Source organism: Mandrillus leucophaeus, unplaced genomic scaffold, assembly GCF_000951045.1.
Source record: "Mandrillus leucophaeus isolate KB7577 unplaced genomic scaffold, Mleu.le_1.0 Scaffold336, whole genome shotgun sequence".
Taxonomy (NCBI): domain Eukaryota; kingdom Metazoa; phylum Chordata; class Mammalia; order Primates; family Cercopithecidae; genus Mandrillus; species Mandrillus leucophaeus.
In genome coordinates this window covers 2,614,086-2,630,526 of record NW_012103543.1, presented here as the reverse complement: position 1 = coordinate 2,630,526, position 16,441 = coordinate 2,614,086, and the positions used below count along the sequence as shown (strand labels likewise).

At 36.4% G+C, this 16,441-nt stretch overlaps 1 protein-coding gene across 4 annotated transcripts in view; it reads left to right on the top strand.

The window, feature by feature from the left end:
* The window catches only part of KYNU (kynureninase), a 173,966-nt gene that overhangs the window by 104,021 nt on the left and 53,504 nt on the right, over positions 1–16,441 (top strand). For 3 of the 4 annotated variants that reach the window (XM_011988709.1, XM_011988710.1, XM_011988708.1), the window contains 2 exons: positions 12,450–12,548; positions 13,313–13,386. In XM_011988709.1, the coding sequence (XP_011844099.1) occupies positions 12,450–12,548; positions 13,313–13,386 (173 nt within the window). Of the gene's footprint in view, positions 1–12,449; positions 12,549–13,312; positions 13,387–16,181; positions 16,242–16,441 lie in introns of all 4 variants that reach the window. The other variant, XM_011988711.1, reaches the window with a different exon arrangement.

Sequence of the window (16,441 nt, the reverse complement as noted above, 5' to 3'; positions counted from 1 at the left end):
TGTCTATATATATATATATATATATATATGAATTTAACATTTATAGTCAATTATGTACACTTCAGAGACAGAGGCTATATATATATATATAGAGAGAGAGAGAGAGAGAGGCTGCAGAGATGAGGTCTCTCCCTCTCTCTCTATATATATATGTATATGAATTTGGCATACATAGCCAATTATGTAGACTATAGAGACAGAGGTCTCAGATCACCAAGAAAAGAAAGGACCAAGAAGATGATTATATCTTTGATGTTTGTAAATGCTGACCCCAGTTTGCCATTACATGATATATACACACACACATACACACACTAATCATATATACACATAATATATATATAAACTAATCTCATATATACACATTATATATATTTTGTATGTATATAATCTAATCATGTAATGGCAAATTGGTGTCAGCATTTAAAAACATCAAAGAAAAATATATATAATCTTTTTGTTGGTCCTTTCTTTTCTTGGTAATCTGAGACCTCTGTCTCCGTAGTCTACATAATTGTCTCTCTTGAGAATATTGAAAACCCACAAGTTTTACTTTGCTCCTAAATGTCAAGAAGGCATTGCCGAAATGTCAATAAGCATCAAAAGTCTTTCTGAATTAGATAGTGCTGGCATTCATCAGTGTTCCTTCTCAGAACCTCAAACCTACTCTTTCCAGTTACCTTCATATAGGGAAGCCCCAAGACACTGGCCCCTCGTGCCCCTTTTATCTTCTTCTGGCAGGTGTCTTAGGCAGTTGCTCCATTGGCAACAGCTCCCAGCAATGATGGCCCCATTACCACTCTCATCCTCATATCTTCAGGGACCTTTGGGGTATTTGCAGGAGCTTTCCCTCTAATTAAGAGCTTGCAAGCCTCTGTATGATTGGGAAACACAGCTACAAACGACTGGAGAGAATTCCAGCAGGAAGTACTCATCCCCATTCCCCCACTCTTTAATACTAGCTGAGGTACGCATTACTCTCAATAAATTTTATTCTTTCAGGTGCATAATGACCTCTCATTTTATGTCAGGCTCTGGATATAAAAAGAGACAGGGAGAAAATGGAGAATAAAGGAAAAAAATTCCACCGTCTCTGTCTTTAAAGAGATCAGAATCAGATATGACATAGAAATATGTAAAGAGAATATTGCTTTAGTGTGTTAAGTGCTTGATAAAGGGAGACAATAGATTCACTAAGTTGTTTTAGAAAAAACAACCTTGACCTGTTCTAACACCACAAAAAGTATACTTATGTATGCTCCAATTCATTTAGCTTTAAGGTTGGCCAAAACCACAAACTGTGAGTAACCTCAAGGAGAGCATTCAGATAATTCAGGACATTCATTCCCATTGTAAACCAAAAAGTATCTGAGACAAGTCTCACTCAATTTAGAAGTTTATTTTTCCAAGGTTAAGTACATGCCCAGAAGAAATAAACACGGAATCACAGAAACTGTGGTCTGTGCTGTTCTACAAAGATAATTTTGAGGACCTCAGTATTTAAAGGGGAAAAGTGGGCTGGAAGGGAAAGAGGAAGGATATGGTAACCCACATGGTTCAAGAGAGAAGGAGCAGGTAAGGGAATAATCAATTATGTATCCCTCTCATGCTCAGTAAATCGGCACTTTACATAAGATAAGGTGAACATAGAGTAGGATTTAACCTTTTGTCTCGAGTTGTCTGCTTAAGTAAAACAGGAAAGGCAGCTTCTAGTATGACTCAGGTTTCAGCTTTTTCCTTTTGGCCTAGTGAATTGAGGTCCCAGTTTTTATTTTCCTTTCACACCACTGAAGTTGAGAAGCTGTCATTTCCCCCTGCCATCTATTTGCATAACTAGAGGGCATAACAATGGTGCCAGATTCTTTGCCAGTTTCCCCCAAGGAGTAACTGGCTAGCTATGTAAATCACATTGCTGGAAGCCTTCTGGAACTTAAACAAAGAGTAACTTGAGTTACATATTAATTTTAAAAAATGTAAAGGCTCTCCTTTATGTGAAATAAATGTAGCCCAAGAAAGCCTATACAAATTGTGACAGCTTGGCCGTCTTCAACATCTTCACCATCTCTGTTCAGGAATCCAGAGTTTTCATCGAAAGACAAGCACCAGCTTGCTTACATCCAGCCTCTTCTGTCCAGCTACCCATTCTGTGTCTCTTTTCCCACAGGACATTCCCTTCATATTTTCCTTTAGAGTGACAATAGTTATAAGCTACTACACTTTTAAAAAATATTAGGGTATGGCTTGAAATTAGTGGGTAATAAAATTCTAATGATACAGTCAGGAGTCAGGGAAGTACTGGGTAGAAGAGGGCGGTTCCCCAGCAAAGTCCTCAACCTGAAGCCTGGAAACCACGGCCCTAAATGAGAACAGGTATCACTGTTTTCCCGCCTAAATGTTGTTTTTTCCAAAACCACCCTGGCCCATCATGACCCCCACCCCCCACCAAATCCTGTAGCCATAAAAACCCCAAACTCCTCTGGCAGAGGAGCAGAGTGGCATGGCAGACAAGGAGAGAAGAAGCATCTGAACATCAAAGAGGCATCTGGCCAGTCGGAGAGGAGTTTGGCTGGAACAGCCAAGCTCCAGGGGAAAATTAGCTACCTACTCCATCAGCTTTCCAGTTCCTCATCCCACTGAGATCCCACCCCCATCACTCAATAAAACCTCTGCATTCACCATCCTTTAAGTCTATGTGACCTCATTCTTCCTGGATGCCAGACAAGGACCTAGGTGGCAAGAAGGCAGGGTGTAAAAGACTGTCACCTGACTCCCCACTGAGCTTATTAACATTTGGCCATCCACGTACAGCAACTGCTAAAAGGGCATTAATTGTAACATACCCCTAGATGCTACCATGGATCTGGAGCCCAAAAGCACTCACCCTGGCCCAGGCACAACTTGCCTGTGTGCTCCCCCTCCCACAAGGGGTTTGAGCACAGCAGCTGTGTAAGTGAGCCACACCCATGTCACAAATCCTGTGAAAGGGTCCGCGGAGCTCTCCCATCTCCCTAATCTGTGTTAGCCTAATTTGCACAAGTTGATAAACAAATGAATATATCTTGATGAATTCATTTCACTGTTTAGCTTATCCTTGAATCCAAAACAGAATTTTTAAATCATTATGTAATCATGTTTATTCTAATTTCATTCTGATTCCAAGTTAAAGATACTCATTTTTAATTCAATGAGTTCCTTGATTGCTGTGCACACTTTTCTCATGATACCCCTTTTTTGATTCAGAACACTCCCTTATTGGATTTCTTATCTTCACAATTAATGTCACAGGTGCGACTAGCTGGAGCTCGTCATGGGTGCTAAAGGAATTTACCAAGACAGTCATAGGTAAAGAAAGGCAGATTTATTAGAGGAAGTATGAAGATACCTTGCAAGAAAGCAATGGGCATTACAACAGAGAAGAGGCTGTCTGCAGAGAGGCAAGGGGTGGAGGGAAGTTTTACGGGGTTGTGCTGGAGGGGGCCACATGCTGACCGAAGCCTTGCTGCTGGGGCTATGAGTAGAAGGAGGTCACTGTGTCCACAGGTTTCTTGTGATTAACATTTCTCAGAACAATTATTCATTGTTCTCCCCCACCTGGGGCCCCTTCTTTGTTGTTGCTTACTTATCAGGACTCCACAGTTAACCTTTCTGGAAGCTCCCAAGTATATTCACGGCATCCAGTTCTCTAGCATTAGCCCACCTGAGTGGCTCGCAGAAGTGTTGTCTCTACCAGGGCCTGTTGTCTCCTCTGTTTGTATATATTGACATAAGTACAGTCATTCAATAGCTCTAGGATAATGGGGTTTTTCCAAGTTATTTGTTGTGTAAAGGTTCTTTGTAATGATCACCTTCTGTATTCACTTATATTTTAAGATATTTGGTAAAAGATACATTTGAAATCAATCATTAGGTAAATTACCTTAATTTTAGGTAGTTTATCAGAAGGTTGTAAACTCACAAGTATCTGAGACAGGTCCCAGTCAATTTAGAAAGTTTATCTTGCCAAGGTTAAGAACGTACCCATGACAAAGCCTCAGGAGCTCCTGAGGACGTGTGCCCAAGGCAGTCAGGGTACAGCTTGCTTTTATACATTTTAGGGAGACTTAATACATTAGTCAAGATGTATCAGATTTACGTTGGAGTTACATATTACTTCCAGATCAAACTGGATCTGGAAGGGAAAGATAACTCGAAGTTGAAAGCCTGGGGAGGAGAGGGCTGGGCTTCCAGGTCATAGGTAGATTTGAAAATGTTTTTGGTAACTGGTTGAAAGAGTTATTATCAATAGAAAGGAATGTCTGGGTTCCAATAAGGGGCTGTGGACACCAAGGTTTTATCACGCAGATGAAGCCCCCAAGTAGCAGGCTTCAGAGGGAATAGAATGTAAATATTTCTTATCAGACTTATGGTCTATGTTGATGTTAATGTTGGAAAGTATGAGAAATGTCTATCACCTCTTCTATCATGGCTTGAAGTAGCTTCTCAGGTTAACTCTGGAATGCCCTTGGCCAACAGGAGGGGTCTATTCAGATGGTTTGGGGGCCTTATAATTTTATTTGTGGCTTACAAAATTGAGGCTCAAATATTTTCTACCATCTGAATTTTTATTGTTTCTGTTCCTGTTTCATAATGTGAGCATTTAGAATTGATTTTCAGGTGGCTAGCTTCCTGGATGGAATTTTGTGTGGATGTATATATATATTGTGTGTGTGTGTATGTGTGTATATATAAAATGATAATTCATTTTTTGATCTCTCATATTATCTATAAGAGCCATAGGATTAAAATAAGTTGGAAGAGTATTCTGGTTTTGTCCTGCAGAAAACGTAAACTTTGGTTCTGGTTGCCATGCAATGTGATTTCTACTAAATTTCACCGAAGCTCCACTTGAAGATTGTGTGTCTTTTTCCTTTTTATTTGTGTTGGTTTTCATTTTCTGTTGTTTCATGTTTTAATAGTAAAGAGTTGCTATTCTCATTGAACTATACTATATTGATATAAATAAATGAAGCTTAACACATTGCATAAAAATAGTAGATAGCTATATTAAATAATTTTGGAAAGGAATTGTGACCTACAGAACTTATTGACTTTAAGTACAGCATGAACATAATATGCAAAATAATGCTTAGTTCCTACACATAACCAGAGAGTTGGGAGGAAAGGAAAACTAGAGAAAGAGTGAGAAGAATTTTTGAAGGCCATGACAAATTTAGTCTGCATGAAAAGCAGAACTTTCAGAATAGAAATTCACTCTGAAAAGAGGCATTTGCAGAGACAGTGGAGGCCCCTCTTATAGAAATATTTACTGTTGTTTTTAACTTAGCACCTAAGTATGCTTTTGAATCATAACACTTGAATGAATTCTGGAAAGTTAAATGCTCCAAGACCGTGGCAAAAAAACCTACCAGCTTTCATCTTCCTCCTTTCCATTCCCAACTTTCTCTAGTACTAGTCAAAAACTCCGTAATTAGGAATTCCTTTGGGAAATTCCAATATCAGAGTTAACTAGCCAACCTATTGTTGCTAATCATTTATTCATACCCTCCATATAGAGATGACCAGCATGTGCACGCACACACACCCAGACACACATCTCCCTATACCATTTTCTTTTTTGTTCGTTTTCCTCAAACTTCCCATTATACTTTTTAAAAAGTAATATTGTCCAAATTCATAGCACTGTAGTTCCTGGATTGTTTCTTATTACTTTTGCATCAAGCAAGGAATGATATTCAGAACACTTAAATATCTGATCGGTACGGTATAGAAGCTGCATTTCCCACAGTCACAAAGAAGGTCATACTCCATGTTAATACCAGGTAGTATCCATCATTAGTCTATCAGAATGTACTGATAGTCACCTGGAATTCACCCACCATGCTGATAGTGGGGCTGGCAAAGGCATTGTCTCATCCACTGGACTCTGGGCTAGTCCCTAGCAGTGAACATTCACAGGCTGATATTCGCAGACGCTCTTCCATCATGGGACGCAAGGGCTGCAGCCATGGTTGATTATTCAGGTGGCTTAGAACAAAGACTTTTTATGTACCTTAACTATGTTATTATTTTAATAATAAGAGCATATCAATGCATACCGTCTATATATCAACCCTGAGTATAGCGACAAATATCTTATCTTGTATAAGTACTTTTTTCATACCAAATTTGCTAATTATTAAGAGTCTTCACAATTCATAGGATTTAATCTTGGTGAAAAAGGAATAAACTAAATAATAATAATAACAATAGTCCAAAATCAATTTGTTACCAAATCAATCCATAAAGCAATCAGAGCTTTAATGCTACTAGGAAAATAATTCAGCTTTACCATTTTATATTTCATTTTAATAAACAGGCAATTAATCGAAGTTAGGAAAGAGTGAGCTAGCTTTTCTCCTGGAAATTTCAGCACAGGCCCTATGTATCATATTATTTCACTAATTAGAAAAATGTTTAGTTTTGTATTAGTGAAGATGGCAAGGACACACGATATTTCTTGTTAATTGAGAATGATTTTGAACATATTCTCAACTACTATTTTGTCCAAGATACTTCATTCTAAAAGATATCATGTCTGAATAAATAGCACATGCAATAAAATTGCATCAGAAACAGAATCCCTCAAATAGTTTTCTTATACATTTAACATCACTTTAGAGAACAGCTATTGACTTTCGTAAGACTTTATTATTTGTTCATTTATTTATTTATTTATTTATTCAACAATTATTTGAGTTCATATTGTGTGAAAGAAGACAGTAAGATTGGAAAATTGTTACGAGAGATATACAAACAGGGCTATAGAATAAGATAGAAGAGAGAGATGGCAAAATAATCTTCGCTCAAAGTTATCTGGTGATCAAAATCTGAGCTTGCTAGGCAAATGGAGGAGAGAAAGCACATCCCCAGGAAAGGGAAAAGTTTATGTAAAATGAGAGACGTCTATATGGGGCATCTGATCAAGGGGCACTAGCAGATCACGCAAGTCTTTAATCATACCCAGGAGGGCTGGGTGTGGTGGTTTACACCTGCAATACCAGCACATTGGGAGGCCGAGGCATAAGGATGGCTTGAACCCAGGAGTTCAAGACCAACCTGAGCAATGTAGTGAGAACTCCTCTCTACAAAAACTTAAAAAATAAAAAATAAATAGCTATGTCACCAGAAAAGGGTTCCCAGTCCCAGAGACCCCAAGAAAGGGTTCTTGGATCGCTCACAAGAAAAGATTCAGGGTGAGTCCATAAAGTAAAGTGAAAGCAAGTTTATTAAGGAAGTAAAAGAATAAAAGAATGTCTACTCCATAGGCAGAGCAGCCCCGAGGGCTGCTGGTTGCCCATTTTTATGCTTATTATATTTCTTGTTTTATACTAAACAAGGTATGGATTATTCATGAGTTTTCTGGGAAGGGGGTGGGCAATTCCCAGAACCAAGGGTTCCTCCCCTTTTTAGACCATATAGGATAACTTCCTGATGTTTTCATGGCATTTGTAAACTGTCATAGCATTGGTGGGAGTGTCTTTTAGCATGCTAATACATTAGCTTATAATTAGCTTATAATACTAGTAATTAGCTTCTAATGAGCAGTGAGGATGACCAGAGGTCACTCTTGTCGTCATCTTGGTTTTGGTGGGTTTTGGACAGCTTCCTTACTGCAACCAGTTTTATCAGCAAGGTCTTTATGACCTGTATCTTGTGCTGACCTCCTGTCTCATCCTGTGACTCAGAATGCCTAACTTACTGGGAATGCAGCCCAGCAGGTCTCAGCCTTATTTTACCCAGTCCCTACCCAAGATGGAGTTGCTTTGGTTCAAACACCTCTGATAACCATACCAAGGACTATGAGTTGCATTGTGAAATTAATGGGGGCTCTGTAAACAAAGGCAGTGAGTCTTATCATCAAATGTATGATTTATAATGTTTATTGGAGAAAGACAGGCTGGAAATAATCAGAATGGCCTGAAAATGATTGCAAGTTTTAGATTGACTATAAAGTAAGGTGGCATGGTGACTGAACAATGCTGTGCTGGTTGTGTCAATATGAGTGTGAGCTGTGTCAGTATGAATGTGATTGTGTCAACATGAGTGTGAGCACCTGTGGGTAATTTTAAATAAAATGTGTTGAAAAATACTTGATTTTTATTGAAAAATTGCATAAAGTAGGTACTCAAGTATAGAGTGTATGCTTTCACCTGTGCATATCATGTTACCTACGTGAGGCAAAACAATGAAAATATCTAACTGGATGACTGTAGAGAGGTTTTGGAGAACCTTTAGTTTTTTTAATGTTTAAGATGCTGCCATCTAGTGACACTTTTGTGAAATCACTTTGCAGTGATACGTTTGTATCTTCCAGTTGTTTTCTCAATACATTTTATATTTTAATAATTTATATTGTCTACCAACCAATAGGGAAATAATTACAAATGCATTAAACATAGTGTAGAAGCCGTACTTGATTTTTTTCAATGTGGTACCACAAAGGTGGCCACAGAGATTTTAATAATGGGATATTGTATGTCAAGTTTTGTGGTTTCTTCAATGTGCTGTTCTTTATAAGTAATTGATAACTAAAGTGCTGTTTTTTCTATTTCCTGAGTTTTCTTAGAAAAATTGAGTTATAAAAACAAATTATGAAAATCTGAGCTGTAAAAATTGCTTCACAAAAGTTGTGTTAATTGGAAATGTTGATGAGAAGAAAAGAGGGTTTCAAATTCAGAATAATTAACTTTTTTTCCCCATATGTAATTTCAGTATTATAAGTTATATAAGTTCAGTATTAAAAGTTCCCCATATAAAATTTCAGTATTATCTTAAAATATAAACAAATAAATGTGTGTGGAGGGTTGTGTGCATGTCTATTAAAGCTAAACATTAGTCTGCAAACCTAGGTTTTGATGACTTAATGACTTCTAAGTTTTGATGAAGATTAATTGTATTCATGTCCTATTACTCCTTAAACTTCTATGACAATAGAGCACTTGTCTTATTTTTATGGTATGTATTGCTCATTTTTTTGTGTTAGAAACAAATAATAAAATAATCTCGCTTCCTCCCTTAAAATTCAGTTATTTTGTGCTGGTATATTGTCCTTTTTTGAGATACTATCTCCAGTCATATTATAGTGAATGAGGTTTTCAATTAATTAACTTTTCAGCATATTGAGGTTTCTTTATGCAAACCAACGCTATAGTGTAGAAGTAAGCACATCTTTCCGTAAAGAACTAAGTAGCAAATATTTTAGGCTTTGTGGGCCATATGGTCCCTAATGCAACAACTCATTTCTGCTGCTGTAGCAAAAAAAGCAGCCATGGACAATATTTAAACAGATGAGACTGGCTGTGATCCAAAATTAAATTTACGGAAACAGACTATAGTTTGCATGTCTCTTCTCTAGGGAAAACACCTGTATTTGTAATTTGGGGTTATTTTTTCTTAGGTGGTGTTAGAACACTTCTAAAATGTATTCAAGTATTTACTTCAAAAACTTTAATTCCATTGAGAGTTGTGTGCCTTCAGGGTTCCAAAAAATCTAGTTTGGAGCAGGTATGTGCACGTGGTAAACTAATCATACACATGGTAAACTACACTCGGTAAACCAATCATACACAAACCCAGAGGTAAAATGTTTTGCAAAGTTCTATTACCTGCATTTAGCCATCAGTTTTTAAATTCATGTTCATGTACAAAGTTGTCTTCATGTGGAACAAATCTTTATATTTTCTCAGTAAACATTTCAACATTTTGATATGCAGTAAGTTAAATTACTTTGATCATCAGCAATTAAATTAGAAACCTCCTACTTGGGTACAATTTGGATAATATGTATTCATTGTTCCAGTTTGTGCTTCTGGGAATTTAGTGGAAACAGAGACTTGCTTTTTAACATTGTGAATTGCACTAGGCAGACAAACAAAACACTTAAAACCTCATGACAAGTAAATAACTAAGACAGAATGGAATCAGATCAGAAGAAACTCTTAGGGTACAAAGTCAATGTGTATGAAGGAGACAGTAGAGTTTACATTAAACTTTGAAATTCTCTCCCAAACAACATCATTCTTCCTCTTTATTATTGGATAAGAATTCTTTTTAAAAATTAAGCTCCATATAAAACAGCTGGCTCACATTGAGGATCTGTATTGTATCAAAGTATGCATATTTGCTTACCGAATAGCATTAAGCAAGGATTGTTTTCCTTATTCTAACATGAGAACTAAAAGAACTCAAGCAGTAACTGATCCAAACCTCCATCTTGTGATCCTTTGGTATCTTGTACTCTTTAAGAAGAATGGCAGCTGTAATTCCTAAGACCAAGTAAAGAATGTCTTGGTTTTTGGGGGCTGAGTATATCAATTCACTCTTCCCTTAAAAAGCTATGTAACAAATCATCTCGAAACTTGTTGTCTTAAAACAATAACCATTGATTTATGGATCACCTTGGTGTCAGAGCATCAAGGTAGGACTCGGCTGAATGGGTTCTGCTAGTCTCAGCTGAGCTCACTCATGTTTCTGTGGCAAACTGCAAGGGGTGAGGAGGGCATGGAAGAGCAGCTGATCCAGATTGAGTTCAGGTGAGGATTATTATACTCCACATTTCTTTTATCTTCCATCTGGGCCAGCAGTTTGGCCCAAGCAAGTCCTTCTCATAGAGATAGCAGAGAGCAAGAGAGAGCAAGCTTAGTCATTCAAGTACTTTTCTGAGACTGTTTTTATTACATGTGCTAACATTCTGTTGGTCAAAACAAGTCACATGGCTGATCCCAGTGGCTGAGACTTACACCTTCCCCACAGTGGGAGGAACTAGAACTTATCTGGCAAATAACACGGGTGTAAGAGAGGGCAGAGAAGCTGAACCATTGATACACTTGATAACACTGCGTATACTTGAACTGATTAAATATGCACATGATGTGGGGTTAAATGCTAAACAAGAAAACTATTGACTCTTTCAGATTACTAGGATACACTAAAGCAACAGTTCAGAAGCTTTTTAGAAAGGGGAACCTTCTGCACTCTTAAAAAGCGCTGAGGATCTTAGGAGATTTGACGTTGGCTCTATATCTATATTTACTGTATTTGCAGTTAAAACAGAAATTTAAAATGTATTTATTTGTTTTAGAATAACAACAAATGCATTACATATTAACATAAGCAAAATATTATTATTCAAACTATGTTTTCTTTAAAAAACAGTAGCATTGTTTATATTTGGCAAATCTTATTAACACCCGACTTAATAGAAGACAACTGGTTTTTTATACCTGTGTTCAATCTCTCTGTTTCTCTTTTTGAATCTTAGAAAGAAAATAGGTACTCACAGAGATATGTAATCAGAAAAGGCAGGAGTGATTGAATAGTCTTTCAGTCAATTTTGTGTATTCTTTGATATTGCATCAGAATTTGACAAGTGAGAACTTTTTAGGAGTTCTGGTATGGAATGTGAAACTGAATCACTGAATTTTCTATATTTATTATATAAAAATCCATTGACTGAACTTGCATTTCAAACAGATCCTTTATCAATGCACAATATGTAACATCAAGCATTGACCATTCAGAAAATATTGGTTCATTGAATTATGTATATTTTCCAAATATTGACATATTTAATTATATAATATTTAAAAATATGTATTACTACTATATTCACCAGAATTATCTCAATAACAGGAGCTAGTCATACTCATGGAAGTGGATACAAGTTTTTCAATATTCTAATTTCCCCTGGAAACTCTAATTTTATCATTGGCAGCAAATATTACAAGTTGTTTTATTGAAGCGACACTCCATTTTCAAAAGAATATCTGTTAAATACATCACACATGTGAATTATCACTGTTTGTCAGTTGCTCTTTTGTGCAGAAATGGTTGTCCATGGTATAAAGGTGGCAGGTTCAGCATGCCATTCAAATAATTGCATAAATACATTGCTTTAATACAGCCATCCTACTTCAGAATGTAGTCAAGTGTTTTATGTGTACTTCCCACATTCAACATTAAAAATATAAGAATTAAGGTATTGAGATTTAATGAAAATTGACCATTTTTACAGTTTTCACAAGGAGATTTTCACATGAAACTTTCCCAGGTCCCCAGGTGAAAGGCTGGGACCAATGTAATGACTACTAGCACAGTTTGGTGCCACTGCCTTGGCTCCTGCTGATGTAGGTGGCAGCTGTTTTACCCATCACTGCTTTTGCATTATCAATACAAGTGTCAATCCAGTGAAAAAGGCAAAGAATGTCTTAGCATTATGACAATTGCTTTGATCTGGTGGGTCTTCTGAAAGGGTCCTGGGAATTGTGGATCATACTTTGTGAACCATTGCAGCAAAGAGCAAACCATAATGTATGGTACAGAAGTTTGTCAAGTATTTTCTTAAAGATATTTGTACTTATTATTTCTAATCATTAAGCAAATTTAAAACTTATTATTATGTTCTTCCGTAGGGTTGTTACGTTGGCTTTGATCTAGCACATGCCGTTGGAAATGTTGAACTCTATTTACATGACTGGGGAGTTGATTTTGCCTGCTGGTGTTCCTACAAGGTACAAACGAGTTAATACATTTACATCCCTTTATTTCACATTGACATTAATCTGAAGGAGAAACTGGATCTGTTGGCCAATTTTAAAGATTTCAGTTACTTTGCCTATTTCTTTTATTATTATATTTTCTGATTTTAGTTAATGGAGTTATATGATGGAATAGTGTGGTAAGTAATTTAATTCTAGTATTTCCATCAATATAGAGAAATTAATTCTTCCAATTCCTAGGCTGCTATGAAAAAGTCAGGAGGTTCTGGAGAAAAAGCCCTACACTTAATTCAAATTGATAATCTCTTTAGTTTTTTTTATTGATAAGTTGTGAAATTTCTGCATATATAAAGATAAGTTTTAGAGAATCAACTTGGAATTCATATTTGAAAACAGTTTAATTGACAGGGAGCGTGAAAATAAAGCCAATTACAATTTACTTGTTTTAAAAATATACTTTTATTATTATTGCAATATTTTAGGACAAAATAATTTAAATGTATGAATTTTAAGCCAGACCTCAGTAATACTGCTTTCTACCAGCTAGAGCAAATTTGCCCCATAAAAGTAACAGTCATTTATTCTCAACCTAATAATACTAGTTTTTATTTGTTTTTCTTTGAAGAAGGTGACCCAAGCTTCTGTTTTATCAAATAATCACACATTTTGAAGTGGTCAAAAGTTGTGGTTTCAATTAAAAAATTCAAATGACTATATTGTTTAGTTTTGTCACATATTCAAGTAAACCCACATAATTTAATTTATTTTCAATCTAGTATCTAAATGCAGGCGCAGGAGGAATTGCCGGTGCCTTTATTCATGAAAAGCATGCCCATACGATTAAACCTGCGTGAGTACCATCTTCAGATAATTCTTTGGTGATGCACAAATTAATTTGCATTAATAATATGTTAAATTTACATGAGTTCTCTAAGATGCTATCCAATAGGAATTAGGATTGGATTAGAATGATTTTCCTACTCTGCTAACAACAATATAATTCATTCGAAATAAATGCTTTCCAAAGAATTCAATTGATTGAACAAGAAATTTAATCAAAAAGGGAAGCTTCAGTGCTAAAAACGAGTCACTGCAATCATGTAGAGCAGATGGTTTAATGCAAAGAGACCCCTTGAATATTTTTTTTCAAAAATTAGACTTTAGAAAATTTCAGATTCCTCACATTGATGAATAAATCAAAGGCAACCAGAGCTGTGCCTAATAGAGCCTTAAATGTGGCATGTTATTATTAAAATTACATCTACCTTTAAAGCTATAAATGTTACATGATAGCTTGTAGGGAATATCTTCTGTCCTAAAAGACTTTATAATCCATGAAACCCGAAGAAGCTGAACACTGAACAACAGACTGACTACATAAAAAGTAATACTTTTCCGTTTTATAGAACTCTTCATATTTTAGAGCAAGTAGAAATGCAAATGTGATACACCAACAAACTTACACATTTTTAGTTGACCGGGGAACTCAGAGTGTTCCTTTTGCTTTTTTTTCTGGTATGGAGATAAAGAAATAATATGCTGGGAAGAAAAAAAAAATCCCTTTTCACAGTTGTTGTATTGGAGTATGTGTGATGAGGAGACTATCTAGACTCCTAATAGATAATGTAATAATGTTTGATTAGTTTTCTGAATTTTCTCAGCCACTGGCTGAGTGGTATAATCTTTACAAGAATTGAGGCTGAATTAGTAATAGAGTTTGGAGCACCTCACATTTCTGAAGTTCTATGCATATAAATCCTAGGAATTTAAGATGATTTTCTATAGTTTCTTTCATTGTGTCTAAATTTTTTTCAAGGTTTTAAGGTTTTAAACTTAAGACAACATTTTCTTTAGACACATATTAAGTCAAGCAGACATCTTACTTGAATATCATTATCAGTACATTAGATTTCCCTCCATGTCCCAACATCTCTGAGAAGATTGAAAAGTAAATATTGTAAGAATATCATGTTTTCCACATAGATAGTATATAAGATATTGCTTGCTTTTGTATGATGACTCACAACCCTGGCCATTTCTCACTCTCCATTTATTTAAATTGAAATAGAGGATCTGATGTATTATATCAATCCAAAGGGTAAGCCAGTGCTGAGGTGGAAGGGGTGGTGGGGGGGAAGAAATAATATACACAAATTCTAGAGAATGTCAGTGTTCAGAGTTAAGCTTTGACCTCCTAGCATGCACAGGTCTTGCACCTGAGGTTTCTCTCACCATGGACAAGGAACAAGGGCAAAGGGTTGTGTTGTGCTCACATATGCCTCATTTTGTGGAATTTCAAAATCTTCTAGACAGTGTTTAAATCTATGTTAAGTCTATGCTCCTGGGAGAAAGACCATCTAGGCAGACCAGGTTCACAGTTCAACTTGGTCTCTTGGTGGTCTGTCACCTGGAGAATCTTCTATGATTGTTCAGTGTTCTGGTCTCTGAGCTGAGGTAGTATCAGCCCCTACCTATAAGCAGTTATTGTGAGAATAAAATGAGATGATATATGTAAAACACTAAGTGTAGCCACTTAAGCATTTAATATAGTTTGGATTTGTGTCCCCACCCAAATCTCATGTAGACTTGTAATCACCAATGTTGGAGCAGGGGCCTGGTGGGAGGTAATGGGACAATGAGGCCTTCCCCCTTGCTGTTCTCAAGATTGTGAGTTCTTATGAGATATGGTTGTTTAAAAGTGTGTAGCACCTTCTCCTTGTCTCTCTGCCTCCTGCTCTGGCCATGAAAGATGTGCCTGCTTCCCCCTTCACCCTCCGCCATGATTGTAAGTTTCCTGAGGCCTTCCCAGTCATGCTTCCTGTACAGCCTGCAGAACGGTGAACAAATTAAACCTCTTTTCTTTATAAATCACCTAGTCTCAGGCAGTTGTTTGTAGCAGTGAGAGAATGGACTAATACAGCATTATATGTGATCAATAGGTGTGGGGTTATATGAAAAAGAAAATCCAAAATTTAAAATATACAGGAAAAAGATGGGTGGCATTCTGTAACACCCTAGCCCAAGTATTGTTTGGTAATTATTTAGTGCTGACCCCTAAGTACTTTGTTGACTCACTGTGAATTTGCATGGTAACATGTAGACTTTTGCCCAGTGGAGATAATTTCTCTTAAGCAGAAAATATAACCTCAAAGTTTACGGTTTGTGACTTTGTAGGACATTAGTTTGTAACTATCACTGAGTTTATTTTAGCAGATCTTTGATAAGCAGACTGTACAATATAATCTCCATTCCTTGGAAATGTAGTCTCTCTTCTATAAGAAAGAATTCTGGGCTTCCTACCATCTTACTGATTCCCCCACTATTTTGTGGGTTGAATGAGATCTTTTGTGGCTGTTTATTTCGTATGTATATGAGAACTTTGCTTTTAACTTTTCTGGAAAACTATATGTTATTAGCTGTTGTTGCATTTTAACAATTTAGCTATGGAAATTTATGCGACTTAAATTAGGCTTGACTCACAAAGGCCACGTTAAGGAAAACTGGTTGTTTTTCTGTTTATTGTTTTCTTATACTCCTAAAGCTTCTTTTTAAGTGATGTCAGTGACTAATTTCAGTGCTGTCAACTTCTAGCCTTGGCTGTCTATTCCGTACCGAGTATCTTATATTGCACTTAATTTGTATTAGGAGATCGGAGCTCTTTAATTAGGAATGGAATGCAGCAGATTTGGACAAGTCAAGGACAAGGTATTTTCCAATCATCACTTCATTGTCCCTAATAAGAAAAGAAATGTTTTGCTGAAACTTAACTTTGTGTCCCTTAGTGTGTTTTACTTTTTTATTCATCTGAAAATCAAATACCACCTGTGAGAAGAGTGATAAACAAAGAAAAGACCCAAAAGCCTACAGTATCACGCTGCTCAAATAAGGGTAATTGTTCAGATGTT